This window comes from Salmo trutta, chromosome 32, assembly GCF_901001165.1.
Source record: "Salmo trutta chromosome 32, fSalTru1.1, whole genome shotgun sequence".
NCBI lineage: Eukaryota > Metazoa > Chordata > Actinopteri > Salmoniformes > Salmonidae > Salmo > Salmo trutta.
The window spans coordinates 21,241,839-21,261,669 of record NC_042988.1 but is presented as its reverse complement, the minus strand read 5'-3'; the positions used below and the strand labels follow the sequence as shown (position 1 = coordinate 21,261,669).

The window sequence follows — 19,831 nt, the reverse complement described above, 5'->3', positions numbered from 1 at the left end:
ATCTATTATGAATATTGTAACATGAGAAAATGTATATGGGACTATCAGTGTCACAGGTCACAGGGGAATCAGCCATGCTGTGGAGGGTCCCTGAACTTCCATTCGATGTGAATTCAGCTCTGTCGGTTTTGCCTATATGCACAAAACGAACACAGCTGACTCTCCTGATACCCAGTAATTGCTGTTTACCAATCCGCAAATGTTAAATTAATAATACACATTAAGAAATGACAAATTGTCGTCGTGATGAATGATTTAGCATCAGAGAGCCTCGAGTTTCATCTTTGAGCGTGAGGCTCCTTCCACCTTGACGTCGAGAGGTGATTAGCTGCGTGAGTGCGATTCCTCCCCTCCTCTCCGTGATGGGGTGAATCTGCTCAGCGCAGACCACGCGCGCTATATAAACCGGGCGCGCGCCACGGACGGATTACAACAAAAAGCGACAACTCGGTGGTCCTGAAATCACTCGCAACACACCACCGCTGCTCCTAAACCAAATGCAACACAACACACACGGCGAAATGCAGGCCATTAAGAAGGCAATCTCTTGGAAACTTTTTATACTTTCTTACTTATTCGTGGAGGGTTCGTGCCAAGACTTTGGTGGTGGACAGACTCAATTTATTTGCACGTCGGTGCCCAAGGATATGGACATATGCGCCGCTACCTTGCAAAACATTATGCCTGGAGAGGATCTGAAGACCACTGTAATGCAGCTCCGGGAGACCGTCCTACAGCAGAAGGAGACCATTATGAACCAAAAAGAGACTATCAGAGAACTGACTTCCAAGTTAACTCGCTGTGAGGGCCAGAGTGCGCCCGAGCCCGGACCTGGGGGAAGGAGAAAAGAGACGGGGACCAAAAATACTATGGGGGATGTATCTAGGGGTCCCTCGGACACTTTGGCGCAACTATCGCAGACTTTACAGTCTCTAAAGCAGAGATTAGAAAATCTCGAGGTATGTGGAGAACCATAATCTTAACGAAATAATAGGCTTTATACATTTCACCAATCATTTTGGGTGAAAAACGACATGTTTACACAATGGCTAAATCACTTTGCACTGTCCTGTCCAACTCGCTCTGCCGCCCTTGTACTTTGTTTATCACATTTACTTCCAGGGGTGAACAGACCTCCACCATGTAGGTTAATACTCTGCACTAATCGTGAAACTTAACAAGTCATGCTGAGGACAGACACCTTGTCGGAGACGAATTTAGTTGCTTGATGAAGGCTACCATGTTGCTAACTCCACAGGGCAATAAACCTTAAAGAAGTTATTCTGGCAGTAGCTTTACGATGTCCCTCAGCATATGGGTTGTAATGTTTCTCAGTATTTTTTAAACGTTTTTTTTAACTAATCATTATTTCATTCCACAGCAATTCAGTCGGAACAACAACTCGGTCCAGGCCAACAGTCTGAAAGACCTGCTACAGAGTAAAATCGAGGATTTGGAGAAGCAGGTGTTAACCCGTGTGAACAGTATAGAAGATGGCAAGCCTGGGCTGCGGAACGAGACGGAGCAGCGCGGTAGAGTGGAGTCCACTCTCACATCCCTGCACCAGAGAATCACCGACCTCGAGAAAGGTGCGAGCTCAAAAACGCGACAAATACTTGGCCGGCATAGTTTAACTAATTAGTATTGCCGTTTAAAAAACAAAAACGAGCTATTCTGAAAGACCTTTCAAATCCAACTGAAGTGGTGTTTATTACTAATGAATAGATTAATGTCAATATACGAAATCAATTGGTAATATGGCTGGTGTTCATTGCATCGCAGGGGAGGGGATGGGATCCGGAGAATAGCTGCATTGCTTTGCATATCCAATTCCACAAAGATGCGTGGCTTAAGAAGGTGATTTACTGTTTAAGGCATCCGCAAAAAAAGGATGGTGCAACCTTCTGTATTCAGAACTTTCTCCTTAATTAATTCAAATCAAAATGTTAAATTCTATTGAAACAGGCGTCTCCACTTGCACCACAAGCCGTTTGAGCAGAGCAAAGTTCGCCAGGACCCTATGGCGTAAAGCTCCAGCTTCTTATAGCGGGCAACAAACACGGTTGTAAAGTCCCGCCGAGGGAGGGGTGAGGAGAGACCAGGACCGCTATTCCAAACGCTTTGCTCATGTGATGCCTATCATGCCGCAGAAAAAAAACGTGGAACCACAAGAAACAGGATTTTGTTGTATAACTACATTGATCAGTCAACCTTCAGCCGCAATCCGCTGCAAATCTCCCCTGCGCACTACGTGATGCTCAGCGACATATTTTACATATAAAACTCAAATCCTCACGTTCATCTTGACCTGACAATCACAGTTGGTTGTTAAAGACAGGACAAATGTCCCACCATTGATGTCCAACAAATTGGTGTCACTCAGATAGCCGATATAAAAGGCTCTAACTTCTATACAGTGCTTGACTTGGAGTGAAATATGTTTCTGTACTAATTTTGGGTGCTGGTACTGTTTATATTTAGGTGCAGGAGCTCCACAATATTTCTTAGCTAATATTCTATAAGAGGAACAGGAGCTCAAGCAGTAGAACATCTGAGGTGCCAGTACTCAGTACCGGTGAGCTCCTGCCCAAGTCAAGCACTGCATCTATAGGCCTAGACTAGCCCACAATAATTATTGTGACAGGTGACATCTTTAACCTTCTGTTTTGTTTACAGGTCAGAAAGAAAACAGGCCGCTGGATAAATTCCAGTTGACATTCCCGTTGAGGACCAACTACATGTATGCCAAAGTGAAGAAGAGTCTCCCTGAGATGTACGCATTCACTGTCTGCATGTGGCTCAAATCCAATGCATCACCTGGGGTGGGCACACCGTTCTCCTACGCAGTGCCAGGGCAGGCCAACGAGCTGGTGCTGATTGAGTGGGGGAATAATCCTATGGAGATACTCATCAATGACAAGGTATACTCACATGTTATTTTACATGATGCATATATCACCAACAGTATACAAAATATTATTTGAAAGCAGAGTATTGCATCGAAATTATTCTTAATTAATGTATGAACATGCTGATTGTAGCATGAATGCCTGCACTGCAAACTACAAAGTAATATAATTTTTGAATTAGACCACACTGACTATAAAGCCTCAAGCTTTTTAATAAGTATGCAAGGTTTTTTATTTTAGTTTGCTGCAGTAATAAAAAATTTTAAAAAAATACACCCATGCATATACTAAAATAAAATACTGAAATCCATTCCAGGTAGCTAAATTACCATTCATTATCAACGACGGGAAGTGGCATCACATCTGTGTCACATGGACAACTCGAGATGGAGTATGGGAGGCTTTCCAAGATGGAGTCATGAGGGGCAGTGGAGAAAACCTTGCTCCATACCATCCAATCAAACCACAAGGTGTTCTGATATTGGGACAAGAACAGGTATGTCCATTACAATTTTAATGGTCAGTTTTTAATCAATACACTTTGGTACCTTAGGACATAATATCAAAAGGGACATGGCCTATAGCATAAACATGGCATCAGTCAGACCTTGAGAGAGGAAAAGGCTTATGCATCAATTAAAAACCTGAGCCGCTGACTCTCAGGTTCAATTATCAAATAAAATCAATCAAATAAAATAATATTAGTCACATGTTTCGTAAACAACAGGTGTAGACTAACAGTGAAATGCTTACCTCCAGGCCCTTCCAAACAATGCAGAGAGAAAAAAAGAGAAATAATAGAAAAATAGACAAATAATAACACGAGGAATAAATACACCATGAATAACGATAACTTGGCTATATACACGGGGTACCAGTACTGAGTCGATATGCAGGGGTACAAGGTAATTGAGGGAGATACAGTGCGTTCGGAAAGTATTCAGACCCCTTCTGCTTTTTCCAGCCTTATTATAAAATGGATTAAGAAAAAACCTTTCCTTATCTACACACAATACCCCATAATGACAAAGTAAAAACAGGTTTTTAGAAATTTTAGAAAATATATTTAAAAAAAACAACAGAAATATACATTTACATAAGTATTCAGACCCTTTATGCAGTACTTCAGCACCTCTGGCAGCAATTACAGCCTTGAGTCTTCTTGGGTATGATGCTACAAGCTTGGCACACCTGCATTTGGGGAGTTTCTCACATTCTTCTTTCCTTCGATCCTGACTAGTCTCCCAGTCCTGCCGTTGAAAAACATCCCCACAGCATGATGCCACCACCACCATGCTTCACCATAGGGATGGTGCCAGGTTTCCTCCAGACATGACGCTTGGCATTCAGGCCAAAGAGTTAAACCTTGGTTTCATCAGACCAGATAATCTTGTTTCTCATGGTCTGAGATTCCTTTAGGTGCCTTTTGGCAAACTCCGAGCGGGCTGTCAAATGCCTTTTACTGAGGAGGAGCTTCCGCCTGGCAACTCTACCATAAAGGCCTGATTGTTTGAGTGCTACAGAGATGGCTGTCCTTCTGGAAGGTTTTGCCATCTCCACAGAGGAACTCTGGAGCTATGTATGAGTGACCATTGGGTTCTTAGTCACCTCCCTGACCAAGGCCCTTGTCCCACGATTTTTCAGTTTGGCCAGGCGGCCAGCTCTAGGAAGAGTTTTGGTGATTCCAAACTTCTTCCATTTAAGAATGATGGAGGCCACTGTGTTCTTGGGGACCTTCAATGCTGCAGAAATGTTTTGGTACCCTTCCCCAGATCTGTGCCTCGACACAAACCTGTCTCGGAGCTCTACGGACAATTCCTTCAACCTTTCTGTTTTATATTTTAATACATTGGCAAACATTTCTTAAAACCTGTTTTCAATTTGTCATTATAGGGCATTGTGTGTAGATTGACAGAAAAATCTATAATTGAATCAATTTTAGAATAAGGCTGTAACGTAACAAAATATGGAAAAAGTCAAGGGGTCTGAATGCTTTCCGAATTCACTGTATGTACATATACAGTAGGTAGGGATAAAGTGACTAGGCAGCAAGATGGATAATAAACAGTAGCAGCAGCATATGTGGCGAGTCAAAAGAATTACTGCAAAAAGGGTCAATGCAGATAGTTAAATAGTGAACCAATAGCTCCCCAGACTAACTATTTAACAGTCTAATGGCTTGTAGTAAGCTGTTCAGGGTCATGTTGGTTACAGACTTGGTGCATTGGTAGCGCCTTCCATGCGGTACCAGAGAGAACAGTCTATGACTTGGGTGGCTGGAGTCTTTGACAATGTTTAGGGCCTTTCTCTTACACAGCCAGGTATAGAGGTCCTGGATGGCAGGGAGCTCAGCCCCAGTGATGTACTGGGCCGTACGCACTACTCTCTGTAGCGCCTTTTGGTCAGAGGCCAAGCAGTTGCCATGCCGGTGATGCAGCCAGTCAAGATGCTCTCAATGGTGCAGCTGTATAACCATTTGAGGATCTGAGGGCCCATGCAAATCTTTTCAACCTCCTGAGGGGGAAGAGGAATTGTCGTTCCCTCTTCATGACTGTGTTGGTGTGTGTGGACCATGATAATTCCTTAGTGATGTGGACACAGAGGAACTTGAAGCTCTGAAGCTGATCCACTACAGCCCTGTTTATGTGGATAGAGGCCTGCTCAGCCCTCCGTTTCCTGTACCCACAATCAGCTCCTTTGTCTTGCTGATGTTGAGAGAGAGGTTGTTGTCCTGGCACCGCATTGCCCCTAAGGTGCAATGTTGAGGGTCAGAGTGGTGGATCTGTTGTTCCCTACCCTTACACCTGGGGGCGGCCCGTCAGGAAGTCCAGGATCCAGTTGCATAGGGAGGTGTTTAGTCCCAGGGTCCTTAGCTTAGTGATGAACTTGGAAGGCACTTTGGTGTTGAACACTGAGCTGTAGTCAATGAACAGCATTCTCACGTAGGTGTTATTTTCGTCCAGATGGGAAAGGGCGGTGTGGAGTGCAATAAGATTGCATAATCTGTGGATCTGTTGGGGTGGTATGCCAATTTGAGTGGGTCCAGGGTGTCTGGGATGATGGTGTTGATGTGAGCCATGACCAGCCTTTCAAAGCATTTCATGGCTACAGATGTGAGTGCTACGGGGCGATAGTCATTTAGACAGGCTACCTTTGCCTTCTTGGGCACAGGCACTATGGTGGTCTGCTTGAAACATGTAGGTATTACAGACTGGGTCAGGGAGAGGTTGAACATGTCAGTGAAGACATTTGCCAGCTGGTCCGCGCATGCTCTGAGTACACGTCCTGGTAATTAGTCTGGCCCTGCTGCCTTATGAATGTTAACCTGTTTCAAGGTCTTACCCACATCGGCTACAGAGAGCGTGAACACACAGTAGTCTGGAACAGCACGTGCTCTCATGCATGGTTCAGTGTTACAAGGCTTGAAGCAAGCATAGAAGGTATTTATCTCGTCTTGTAGGCTCGCATTACTGGACAGATTGCAGTTGGGTTTCCCTTTGTAATCCGTGATAGTTTGCAAGCCATGCCACATCCGACGAGCGTCAGAGCCGGTGTAGTAGGATTCGATCTTGGTCCTGTATTGAAGCTCTGCCTGTTTGATGGTTCATCGGAGGGCGTAGTAGGATTTCTTATAAGCATCCGGAATAGTGTTCTGTTCCCAAAAAGCGGCAGCTCTAGCCACTGGGAGTGTGAGAAATTATCCTTTTTACTCATGAAACCAACATAGTCTCGGGGCAATTCGTATTATTCTGTAGGTAAGTCTGTGACACTCCATTTAGTATGATATATTACATTATGTATGTTACATTATGAATGGAATAGCGATCGTACAATATTATACGAATTATAGGATGTATAGTATCATATTGTACGTCTTACCCGGCCGTACAATAGCATATGAACTGAATGAAGTATTTTATACTACACTTTGGGGGACGTATACTATTATACATCTTTCTCTGGGACCAGGTTGCTTATTGTGCCATAACAACAAAGGAGAATTATGGGGAGAATTTATGTTGGCGGTTAGGGGAACTAACAACAAAGGTTAGGATAACTTTTGTAAAAGGTTAGGAGAACTAAAATGTCAAAGGTTAGTATAATTTACGTAGCAGGTTAGGTGAAATTGGTTAAGTTTAAAAAATAATTAGGGGAAGAGTAAGTTAAAATGCTACAGTTGTCCCCAACGCGACTCGATCACACAACCTTTGGATTGCTAGACAGTTGCAGATTACTCCCATCCATCCCCCTCAACCAATCTCCCTTTCTAGCTAAAGTAACTACACCATTACTAGGTATCATATGTCTTGGACGTGCTCAGAAATACGTAAAGTATGAGGCCAGGCTGACGAAACAGGGCAACCCCAATTCTGATTTATCAGCTCACACTGCAATGGCAAAATGAAAATTGCATGGTAACGTGATTCATTAGTCAAAACACTAATCTGGATAAATGAAAAACTCTACTAATTTGATATATGAGCTATCCTTGGTTTCTTCTAACAAGCCACATGGATGAATGCATGGATAAATTATTTAATGCACAAATTAACTCCAAAGGTTAACTTGAAATAATTGTTTTCCTTTGTGTTAGCACAATATCCATCTTCATTAATTCAATATTATTTTCCACAGGATACGCTTGGAGGGGGCTTTGATGCTACACAAGCTTTTGTTGGAGACCTGGCGAATTTTCATATCTGGGACCGGAAGTTGTCTATTGGAGAGATATACAACCTGGCAACTTGCAGCAGCAAAGCGCAGATAGGCAACGTGTTTTCGTGGTTGGAGAGCAGCATTGATATTTACGGAGGAGCCTCCAAGTGGACATTTGAGGCTTGTCGTCAACTGAACTGAACTGCAGGGAAAAGTGAAAAGCCAATGAGAAATGCGTGTGTTAAAGCCTCTGTTCATAATGCGTCTGATTTGATAGATAATGAAGCATTTATTTCAGTAAATGACATCTGGATTTGTTATAGATATTGAATACTTTATGTGTGGACACTTACTAGATTTCTACCTGTCTAAAATAAGAATCTGACCTTCTTGTTCATCTTGGATATTTCAGTTGGATAGTTTTGGCATCTGGTTGGATGCTTCAAAGTGCTTCGTTCAACTAGCCGGTTTGTTATCTCAATTGTCTTCAGAGCAATTGACACATACAGGCCAGCATATCACCACAACGCAGTGCAGACGCAGGCAGCACTCCCCGACAGAGGACCACTTAGAACGTCCACCATCAGTAGAATTGGTGACCATGTAGTTGTTCCCAACGAGGAAATCAGGGAGGGGACTGGGGATCTGTCTCCGTCCGTTAGTACATTAGTGTGTTCGTACATTAGTCACGATGCAAGACGCATCATTCAAGACGCATCACGCAAGATGCATCATTCAAGACGCATCACGCAAGGCGCATCATTCAAGACGCATCACGCAAGGCGCATCATTCAAGACGCATCACGCAAGACGCATCATTCAAGTTTTGTCACAACTAGTTGTGACAAAACTTGAATGATGGGTCTTGCATTAGATATCTGGCATTTACAAAATTACACTGATTGGCCAGAAATGTTAAATATTTCACATGCAAACTTTGAAAGGTCACGCCCATTACCCCGATTGACCTAAAGTGATGAAATTTGGTACATATGTCCCTCTCCTCAAAATAAACAAATTCGCCTCAAGGACCAATAAGCTTCACCATTCTGGATTTCCGTTATTTAGAATTTTGTGAAAAACACTTAAAACACAACTCTTCTGGCACCGAATGAACAGTCTGCATGAAACTTGATATGTGGCATCTATGACAATATTTTACCTAAAACAACATGGCCACTATTGACCAATAAATATTCACTTCGGCATGGTCTGGCAAAAATTAGTCAGGGATATTTGTATTGTAACAAACGCTGTCAAGACTCAACATATGACTCAGAGTGATGAGTTTAGCTAACCCACAAGATATCTCAGACACCACTGGCCCGATTTTGGGTGAATGATGCCTCTTGCCATAGAGATCCAATATTCACAAAATTACACTGATTGGCCCAAGGGGGGATGCTAAAGTAATCAACTGTATGTACGTTAGTCACACACGATATCTCAGACACCACTGGCCCGATTTTAACAAAACTTGGGTGAATGATGCGTCTTGCCATAGAAATCAGTCATTTGCAAAATGATACTGATTGGCCCAAGGGGGGTGCTGCATCATTTGTGGGGGACGACATGCTTACTGTTGCCTTGTTTTTATTGGACTGGGGACACGCATTTCAACCAATCATGAGATTTTGTTTATATTCCCACTGCCTGGGATTTTCACTGTGAATGACGGGTTGACTTGAAAAGGAATGTATACTTAAACGGTTATGAAACAGGCACAGCTTTCTGCTCTATCGCTATCGTTTCTCTATCACCACCTGCTTGACGCAATTTTGTGTAAAGAATGACATATTTTTTGCCAACATACAAGCCTGGGTGCCTTGGGATGTTGAAATAACTCAGCACATTCATTATGATTTGCAAAGTATTTTGTGTCGTATTTATTTTCCTGTAGGCCTACAACGAGATTTATTTCCAAAAGAGATGTCTATTATCATAACACATTACCTTGGATAATAAGATGATCATTGTACTTAAAAGCAATTCATTGAGGTGTTTGTACTTTAATGGGAATGTTATCTGTACAGTAACAGCATGACTTAACTAATTGCTGCAGCAGCATCAACAAAATCTGCTTTTACTATCCTCTTTTTGGGTTGAGATTTTATACTGTATTGTTATATGCTCAAAGCATGGCAACACTGAAATATGAAAAAGTTCTAATTTTTTTAATAAAATTGTGATACCTGAATCTATCCCTGTGTGAGTGTGACATTACTGTCACAGAGTGGCCCAAGGGGGGATGTCACAGGCCTACAAATGTTTTTGAAAGCATATGAGAGTCCTCTTACATTTCTCTATAGTCTCAACTAACATTGTGAAACCTATTGTCAAGATTCAATGGCAGGTTCAGAGACCTCTGTACACCACTCCCTTGTATTTCCTCTTACTAGATATGCACAGACTGAGAGGCATTGAGAGGCCTGGGTTTCAGTATGTGGCATCAGTGGATGAACCGGGTCAGTGGTGTTACAGCACTACTGCTCTCTTCTTATGGAAACCCTAAAAGTTGAACCCTAAACGTTGTGGCCAGGACCCGGAGAGGATAGAGAAGGCCAACACTATCTGCCTCCTTAAAAGAAAAGCTAGTCCTCATTACCACTGGATAAATCACCCGGCCACCGCGACCCAGACAACATCTCAAGGTGCATTCCATTGCCACCAAGGTCAAGGGCTACCTGGGAAATATTCTGTCCTCCTGACATAAAAATACACACACACACGTAAGAACACACACACACCAGTATTCTCGAAGCTTGATGTCTATTAGCAATAGCTTTGAATCGACAACAGGTAGAGAAGAGTTTAACTGAGATACGCAGACGACATGCCCATTTCCCTACATACATTCCTTACATACAGACACTTGACTGACGTGAGAGTAACGTCCAATTACAGTAAAGAATGACAGCAGGAGCACAGCAACATACCAACATACCAAAGTGTAGAATAAAGGGGTCCACTCAATCAAAATAGCACTTGGTTGTTACACTTTGCATAAGAGGGAGTGAAAAACTACAGTCACAGCATTTTAAAACTGATATATCTAAAAACAAGGGCCCTTGTCACAATAGCTTTGTTTTACTAGGCAAGTCAGTTAAGAACAAATTCTTATTTACAATGACGGCCTAGGAACACTGGGTTAACTGCCTTGTTCAGGTGCAGAACGACAGATTTCTTTACCTTGTCAGGTCGGGAATTCGATCTAGCAACCTTTCGGTTACTGGCCCAACGCTCTAACCACTAGGCTACCTGCCGCCCCATTGTAATGCATCCTGTATCCCATATACAATCACAGAAATACCATGTAAAACCGGTCGTATATGGTTCCATTGCCGGGGCTTGACCTATAGCTAGTAGGGTTCATGAACTCAGTAATGAGGCCAGGTCGATAATTCATGGTAAAACCACCTCAGTTGAGTGGTGGGCTTCCCATGATCCACCTCTGGGACATGGAACACATCTGAAGTCTTTTCCCAGGTGCCATCCTGCTGTAGCCTATACATATCCCATAGCCATTACCGCCTGCTGCTTTGCACACAGGTGGAGTTGGGTTACAGAGATAATTCCTACTGTGGTAGAGAACAGCAGACAGGCTATCTATCCCCTGAGTGACCACAGCCTCTGCGTGGCCCCTGGAGCACTGGCCGGAAATAGACCAGAGATATAATAGGTCAACCTTGTCTTCACCTCTGGACCATGTGTGTCTGGTCCGGATCAGCCTTTTTTTTGGTCTGACCCAAATCCTGGCCCAGAGGTTTTGAGGTGTATTTTTATCCTAGCTGGACAGGAGGGACTCTGGTCAGTACTACGTGGCCAATAGCACTACTATTCTGATGTAAGGTTCCTATCAGGGTCATCTCCTCCACATCTGTTTGTCCTTATTATATCATGGTCTGAAATCTAACAACCAACTCCAGTCTTTCACCATATTCAGAAAACCGTATTCCCTCTCCCTTGGCGTGACGCAGTAGGAGCAGTAAGAATAACACTGGGGCGGTAATGAACAGGTAAAGGCTGGTAGCTGGAGGCTCCTGGATAACAAGCTCACAGTGCTGCACTGGGAACCCAATATCTTACTACAGGTGTACTTCAGCCTCTCATTGCTTGAACTCCAATCCACAACTCGAAGGTAACTGGCTCTCAACAGACAGTCAACAAACCAGTAATATCTACCATGCTCCACACAACAGTACTACATATTCAACTATATTGTACATTATAAACTGGGTGGTTCGAGCCCTGAATTCTGATTGGCTGACAGCTGTGGTATATCAGGCCGTATACCACGGATATGGCAAAACATGTATTTTTACTGCTCTAGTTACGTTCGTAACCAGTTTATAATATGGTAACCAGTTTATAATAGCAATAAGGCACCTCAAGCGTTTGTGATATATGGCCAATATACCATTGCTAAGGGTCCAGGCGTTGCGTCGTGCCTAAGAACAGCCCTTAGCTGTGGTACATTGGCCATATACCACACCCCCTCGTGCCTTATTGCTGAAGTATACCCTGTCCCTGACCCTTTGACTCACACTCTACACTGGCAAGTCATCCCATTCACAGCTAATAAAGCATTTGACAGGTGATGTGTGAGGACGAGTACTGCATAAAGTTGGCCCACTCAGAATGATCTGCCCTAAATTATGAATTGTATTTGTGTTTGTATGTGTGTCCATAGCTCTGACCACTATGGTATTCTCACAGATGCCTGGTCTGGTTGACCAGCTTGGCTGGTTGGCCTGTGTGACCTTGCCGTCTGCATCCAGCTAGCTATGACTGTATGAAGGTGGCAGCTAACAAGATCTCTCTCTCCTGCCATCTTCCACCTGCTTTGAATACATAATGAGAAAAAGCCAGGCACTGTCCCACCAGTGACCAGAGCCTGATGAAAAATGCATGACCAGGGTGGGTAAACAGCCCCTCAATGTGGGTCAGCAGAGAGGAGAGGAGGAAATTATGCAAAGGTCATATTGATGTTGAATATGATCCTCACTTCTTGTGATATTTAGAAAAACCTTGGGAGGTGCGTATTGGATTGTTGATGAGAATGTTGGTCCGTGACAGTACAAGTGGTTCGAGTGATAGAGCTTCTGATAGGTCAGCTGCAGAGCTTGGAAAAACATGACATCATCAGAAAGAGGTCATAGAAGCACTACATCCAGTATGACTCTCTGTCATTAGTCAAAGTATCAATACCCCATGTGGGTGGGAGTGGCCTTAGACCAATGGGAGAGTTTCCTAGAGAGGCTGAATAAAGAGTGACCCTGAGAAGTCCAATATCACCAATTACCATTGATGTAAACCCTACCATTAAAGGCCTTGTGAAACTCCTATGTAGTTAGTTTAAAACTCCTTCCCAGCTCATTTGAGCAAGCACAAGCAGTAGATCACTGTTCCAATCAAATCTTATTATGCTAAGCATTTCTGGTCAGCCTTATTAAATATGTACCCTATTCATAATTGCACAGCATTAGCAAACCATTCCCATTCCTCTCTCTGGTAATTATTTAATGTTGGATTACAGCAGGAAGAGCTACAGTGGATCCCCTCTGACTGTCCATAACAGAGGCCAACAGAGCCCTGTGGTAGACTGGCGGAGAGACAAGACAAGAGGCGCTTGTAAGGCAAACTGAAACAGAATATACATGAGACACATCCATATTCGCCCATAATCTCACAGCCTTCTCTATGGCTGTCAGACTCATGCTCAACACTCCATGTCACTGAATGAATAATTTATTTCATCTTGGGAAGCAAAGTAAATTCTCCTCCAGATTTCTCTTTTGCCAGTGCACCAGCCAGCCACTCAGATTCACTACTTCTTCCACCGCCGCAGTCGACGCTTTGCCTCTCTGGGGAAATACAAACACAAACATTAGGCTGGGCAGATTCCTTTGAAGAACCCTCCCCGAGCTATCCCAGATAGGCAGGTATCTGATATCTTCTCTAGGGGTAAAGTCATTTTGTACTAGTGCTTTTAAGACAAGAAGCTAGTTCAGCATGCTTCACATACACATGACCTGCTCTTAGCACCAGGGATGAATATCACTGCAGGTTGTATGAAATCATCAGCACAAATAAAATGTGGGGAGTATATAGATGGTAAGTATCAAACTGCAGCACCCTCAGAAGCCACCATTTGAGCAGTTCAGTGGGTTTTGGTTCGTGGCGTCTCTGCGGGCCCATACAGTTTGTCTTGTCTAAAGGATGACAGTGCAGATTAATGGGCCAATCCAGCCCACTTCCTGTTGGCTCTTCCTCCCCTGGCGCTGTGCCACACTCTGCAGCTCAGTGCCTGCTGGGAGGCCACAGCTCCATAGAGGGGGTGGCAGAGTGCTGTTGCCACCAGGGAGAAGGGAGGGGAACACATGTTATGTTGTGTGTGTGTGTGTGTGTGTGTGTGTGTGTGTGTGTGTGTGTGTGTGTGTGTGTGTGTGTGTGTGTGTGTGTGTGTGTGTGTGTGTGTGTGTGTGTGTGTGTGTGTGTGTGTGTCCCCAGTAGGAGTAAAAGGGTCTACTGGAGTAAAAGGGTCTACTGGGATGGGTGTTTAGAGACCAAGTGTACTGTAATACCATACACTGGCCTTGATCCTAGATCAGCTTTGCACTGCCCCCCCCCCCCCACCACCTTCTGGCTGCCTGCCTGCCACTGAGAGGCCTTAGCCACAGGAGGTGTATGACAGAAGCCCCCCCCCCCCACCACCACCACCTTCTGGCTGCCTGCCTGCCACTGAGAGGCATTAGCCACAGGAGGTGTATGACAGAAGCCCCCCCCCCCACCACCACCTTCTGGCTGCCTGCCTGCCACTGAGAGGCCTTAGCCACAGGAGGTGTATGACAGCAGCCCCCCCCCCCACCACCTTCTGGCTGCCTGCCTGCCACTGAGAGGCATTAGCCACAGGAGGTGTATGACAGCAGCCCCCCCCCACCAACTTCTGGCTGCCTGCCTGCCACTGAGAGGCCTTAGCCACGGGAGGTGTATGACAGCAGCCGCCCCCCCACCACCTTCTGGCTGCCTGCCTGCCACTGAGAGGCATTAGCCACAGGAGGTGTATGACAGAAGCCCCCCCCCCCCCCACCACCACCTTCTGGCTGCCTGCCTGCCACTGAGAGGCCTTAGCCACGGGAGGTGTATGACAGAAGCCCCCCCCCGCACCACCACCTTCTGGCTGCCTGCCTGCCACTGAGAGGCCTTAGCCACAGGAGGTGTATGACAGAAGCCCCCCCCCCCCACCACCACCTTCTGGCTGCCTGCCTGCCACTGAGAGGCCTTAGCCACGGGAGGTGTATGACAGAAGCCCCCCCCCCCCCCCACCACCACCTTCTGGCTGCCTGCCTGCCACTGAGAGGCCTTAGCCACAGGAGGTGTATGACAGAAGCCCCCCCCCCCACCACCACCTTCTGGCTGCCTGCCTGCCACTGAGAGGCCTTAGCCACAGGAGGTGTATGACAGCAGCCCCCCCCCCCCCCCCCCCCCACCACCTTCTGGCTGCCTGCCTGCCACTGAGAGGCATTAGCCACAGGAGGTGTATGACAGAAGCCCCCCCCCACCACCACCTTCTGGCTGCCTGCCTGCCACTGAGAGGCCTTAGCCACGGGAGGTGTATGACAGCAGCCCCCCCCCCCACCACCTTCTGGCTGCCTGCCTGCCACTGAGAGGCATTAGCCACAGGAGGTGTATGACAGAAGCCCCCCCCCCCCCCACCACCACCTTCTGGCTGCCTGCCTGCCACTGAGAGGCCTTAGCCACAGGAGGTGTATGACAGCAGCCCCCCCCCCCACCACCACCTTCTGGCTGCCTGCCTGCCACTGAGAGGCCTTAGCCACGGGAGGTGTATGACAGCAGCCCCCCCCCCCCCCCACCACCTTCTGGCTGCCTGCCTGCCACTGAGAGGCCTTAGCCACGGGAGGTGTATGACAGAAGCCCCCCCCCCCCGCACCACCACCTTCTGGCTGCCTGCCTGCCACTGAGAGGCATTAGCCACAGGAGGTGTATGACAGAAGCCCCCCCCCCCCCCACCACCACCTTCTGGCTGCCTGCCTGCCACTGAGAGGCCTTAGCCACAGGAGGTGTATGACAGCAGCCCCCCCCCCCCCCCCACCACCACCTTCTGGCTGCCTGCCTGCCACTGAGAGGCCTTAGCCACAGGAGGTGTATGACAGCAGCCCCCCCCCCCCCCCCCCCCACCACCTTCTGGCTGCCTGCCTGCCACTGAGAGGCCTTAGCCACGGGAGGTGTATGACAGAAGCCCCCCCCCACCACCACCTTCTGGCTGCCTGCCTGCCACTGAGAGGCCTTAGCCACAGGAGGTGTATGACAGCAGCCCCCCCCCCCCCCCACCACCACCTTCTGGCTGCCTGCCTGCCACTGAGAGGCCTTAGCCACAGGAGGTGTATGACAAAAGCCCCCCCCCCCCCCCCCCCCCCCCACCACCTTCTGGCTGCCTGCCTGCCACTGAGAGGCCTTAGCCACGGGAGGTGTATGACAGAAGCCCCCCCCACCACCACCACCTTCTGGCTGCCTGCCTGCCACTGAGAGGCCTTAGCCACGGGAGGTGTATGACAGAAGCCCCCCCCCCCACCACCACCTTCTGGCTGCCTGCCTGCCACTGAGAGGCATTAGCCACAGGAGGTGTATGACAGAAGCCGACACCACAGGAATATTTTTCAAGACGTTGCCACAATCTCTGCACCCTCTGGGAACGATGCCAGGGGCTGTGTTCCATAATCAGGTCAATCAGAGACAGAGCATCTTCCCACCATCTCTCACCCCCACCCAGCACACCACCCTGCACCTCCTCACTATTCCTGGGTTTGGGCACAGAGCACAGACTACTGGTGCCCTGCTATGTGTGTGAACATACAGAGAAGGTGTGACAGGGCTGGTGCCAGAAGGGGGGAAGAGGGAGGAAGGAGGGGGAGCTTCACACCTAACCAGACAGAAACAGAAACAGGTGAGCTATACTGACAATTCTATGTGTCTGAAAAACAGGAAATTAACAGCAACTCTCATGCATACAAATAAAACAGAAACTATAAATTAGTGGCAGCAGGCAGAATGTGAACAAAGTTCAACATCTGCTACGTTGGGCACATTGGTCCTTTTCATAAAGACCCAAACAAAAATAAAATATGAAGATAAGAACAAAAGCTGCAACCTTAATCATTTTTCTAGGACTGAAAAATTGGGATCTCACTCCAAAGGATTACAACTTCAAATGAAAACAGATTCTGTTGGGAAATGTTTTCTAAAGTATGACGAAAGCTAGCTGCAAAGCCAAAAAAGAGAGAAAGAAGTACTCTAGTCTCTAGAACACAAAGGGATGTATGTACCACAGTCTCTTCTGTACTGAATGGAACTCTTTGAAAGAATCTAGAGAATTTAAAGATTTCATAGGGCTGAGTCACAATCAAACCAGCCCAGACAGTGTTGACAACTTGGATTAAATAGTGGCCAGGAGAAGATGTTGGCCAGAACCACATACAGATGGAGGAGGACAGACACATAGATGGAAGTGCAGGGCTGTCACGATTTCCACCGAAGTCGGCTCCTCTCCTTGTTCGGGCAGTGTTCGGCGATCGACGTCACCGGCTTTCTAGCCATCGCCGCTCCATTTGTCATATGTCCATTTGTTTTGTCTTGTGCCATTACACACCTGGTTCTCATTCCATAATCACACTGCATGTATTTAGTCCTCTGTTCCGCTTCATGTCTTTGTGTGTAATTGTTTATTGTTATGTGATTATTGTCAGGCGCCATACTTTTGCTATGTTCCGTGTTTTTGGCACGTTATTGTTTTCATGTGCTGTCATTTTTGAACCGGAATTAAAGTGCGCCTGTTTACTACACTCTGCTCTCCTGCGCCTGACTTTGCCTCCCGTACACACCCCTGACATGGGCAGGCAGTGTTAAAAAGACCAGCCTTAGTTTCAGCACGCCTGAACTATTAGTTAGCTGTACTCTCCCAACACCCCTTATTTTCTTATTAGTGGTACCTACAAGTCACCCCAGTTGTATCAGCCAATCATAGATCACCATTCCCATGCAGCTCACTGACCTCTGCTGCTGCCATCAGAGTGAGATCGTGGTCAGAAGAGAATGAACGTCTTGGACTGATCCTCACCAATCTGTATTTGACCTGTGTTTTAGTGCGTTCATCTAAGTGTAAGAACTGTTGACATGTCATTGGTATTTTAGTTGGGTGTTGCTAAGGCAGTCAAGATATTTACCAGTTATTCCTTTTATATGTGTGCTATTCCTAGCCAGCTAGCCTAGTCATGCTAGCTCGTCTACGCTGTGTACCACACACCTTGTTTAGGATAGCCTATTCATATTATTATGTTCATATTGTCTGTGTACTTGTAGTCATATTTATTAACATGTAAAGCCTTTATGTAGTGCTACTGTACACTGTATTTAGCCTTGTCTAACAAGTAGCCTAATTTAGCCTTAGCCTTCCTCGTGGCGCAGTTACTATTCCACAGTGGTCGTGGTCTCGTGCTCATGCAGAATCTGGTTGCATTATGGTCATGTTTTCAGTTATATGCTTACCTGTATTTGGATCTTTATGCTGTAACTGCATTCCGTTATTGTTTCTGCATTAGTAATCAGTAACTGAACATTGTAGTGCATAGATGTGTGTATTGATATACATACTACGCTAAGGTAGTCTATTGGTTGTATACAGGCCATACTACTATGATACGACAGGACAGGCCATAGTATATGCTAAGCTAGTTTACCTATTAGAGGCCATATGTATCTGTATGATATTGTCCAACTGTGCTACGGCCAATGCTCTGTATGGTCATTACTGGAATCTAGCTTAATTTCTTCATAGAACCACTCTTATACACTCTCAGTTTTATTGTGAGCCATCATTACAGAGGAGTGTGGTGTGTTGAACCCAATATCTGCAATAAACCAGTTCTGAAGACGGACAGACCAGTGGCTGATCCTTATCAACTGGTACCTATAGCTCTCTACTAGTGTCCAGTTCCAGCTGGTCCTCCCAGATCAGACTTTAGTATTTTTCAGGCAGACAGAAATTAGAGTTAAGGTTAACTCTCAAACGACATTCATGTAGAATGCAGATATTATGAGGGTATGCTGAATAGACGTTCATTGGGGGTAAGAATTGTGAGTTGGATAGAAAGGGATAGGACAAAATCATTCAGAGAAATGACTGTATTTTGGAGAAAGAAGGAGACAGTATTCACTCCTAACCTCACCAAAGGAGACAGTATTCACTCCTAACCTCACCAAAGGAGACAGTATTCACTCCTAACCTCACCAAAGGAGACAGTATTCACTCCTAACCTCACCAAAGGAGACAGTATTCACTCCTAACCTCACCAAAGGAGACAGTATTCACTCCTAACCTCACCAAAGGAGACAGTATTCACTCCTAACCTCACCAAAGGAGACAGTATTCACTCCTAACCTCACCAAAGGAGACAGTATTCACTCCTAACCTCACCAAAGCACAGAACCATTCTTCCTTATTCACACTTCAGATTTCCAATAGTCAGGAGACTTAGAACAATTTCTGTATTGTAGTAGTGGTGTGTTTTATAGAATGTAAGACTATTGAGAGGGCCAGTCAATGATCGACCAGAGTAGACGACCTACCTTGAGACATTCTTCTGATCTGTAAAGTGAAAGAGTAATGTATAGCCATTCTGAATCACAAACCACAGGCGATTGCGGCACATGTACTGTTGGGTAATCATGACTGTCTAAAGCATATCATTGTGAATCTTAATAACACAGGGATATGTTTTCGATGAGTTTCATCATGTAATTATTTTTAGATGAGTTTCCTCATCTTCTACTGAAAGCCTGGTGCTTATTTTTGAACGGTGAGAGTAATGCAATCATTGAGAGATTAAAAAGTTCCAAGAAGCTTACTGATGTTTCCAAAATATTCATATGCACCACAAACATCCACCCAAGTGATACTTCACTTCTCTGAACTCTGTGCACACAACTGCCTTTTCGGGTGACTTGACGCAACCGGCATCATCATCGCCAGTCTGAGACACACACAGACTGCGTCATCACCGCCTCTCCTCTATGAATAATCCATGTCCTCAGAGAACCCCCCTCCCACCCCCCCACCCCCACATGCTACTGAAGTGGATGTGAAAACAGTCAAATTTACATTAACTAAAAAGAAAAGAACAGTTTTAGAGTTTATGGCAGCCCTGAACTTATCTACGTCAATAGGAAGATAAGAGTAGAAGTGACTGAAT

At 45.7% G+C, this 19,831-nt stretch overlaps 1 protein-coding gene across 1 annotated transcript; it reads left to right on the top strand.

The window, feature by feature from the left end:
• The first annotated feature begins 378 nt into the window (after positions 1-378).
• LOC115171397 (neuronal pentraxin-1) lies at positions 379-9,766 on the top strand. Its single transcript, XM_029728169.1, has 5 exons — positions 379-959; positions 1,382-1,589; positions 2,677-2,921; positions 3,226-3,405; positions 7,545-9,766. Exons 1-5 carry the CDS (start codon positions 498-500, stop codon positions 7,764-7,766), a joined length of 1,317 nt encoding a protein of 438 aa, XP_029584029.1. The 5' UTR covers positions 379-497; the 3' UTR covers positions 7,767-9,766.
• Positions 9,767-19,831: the final 10,065 nt, after the last annotated feature.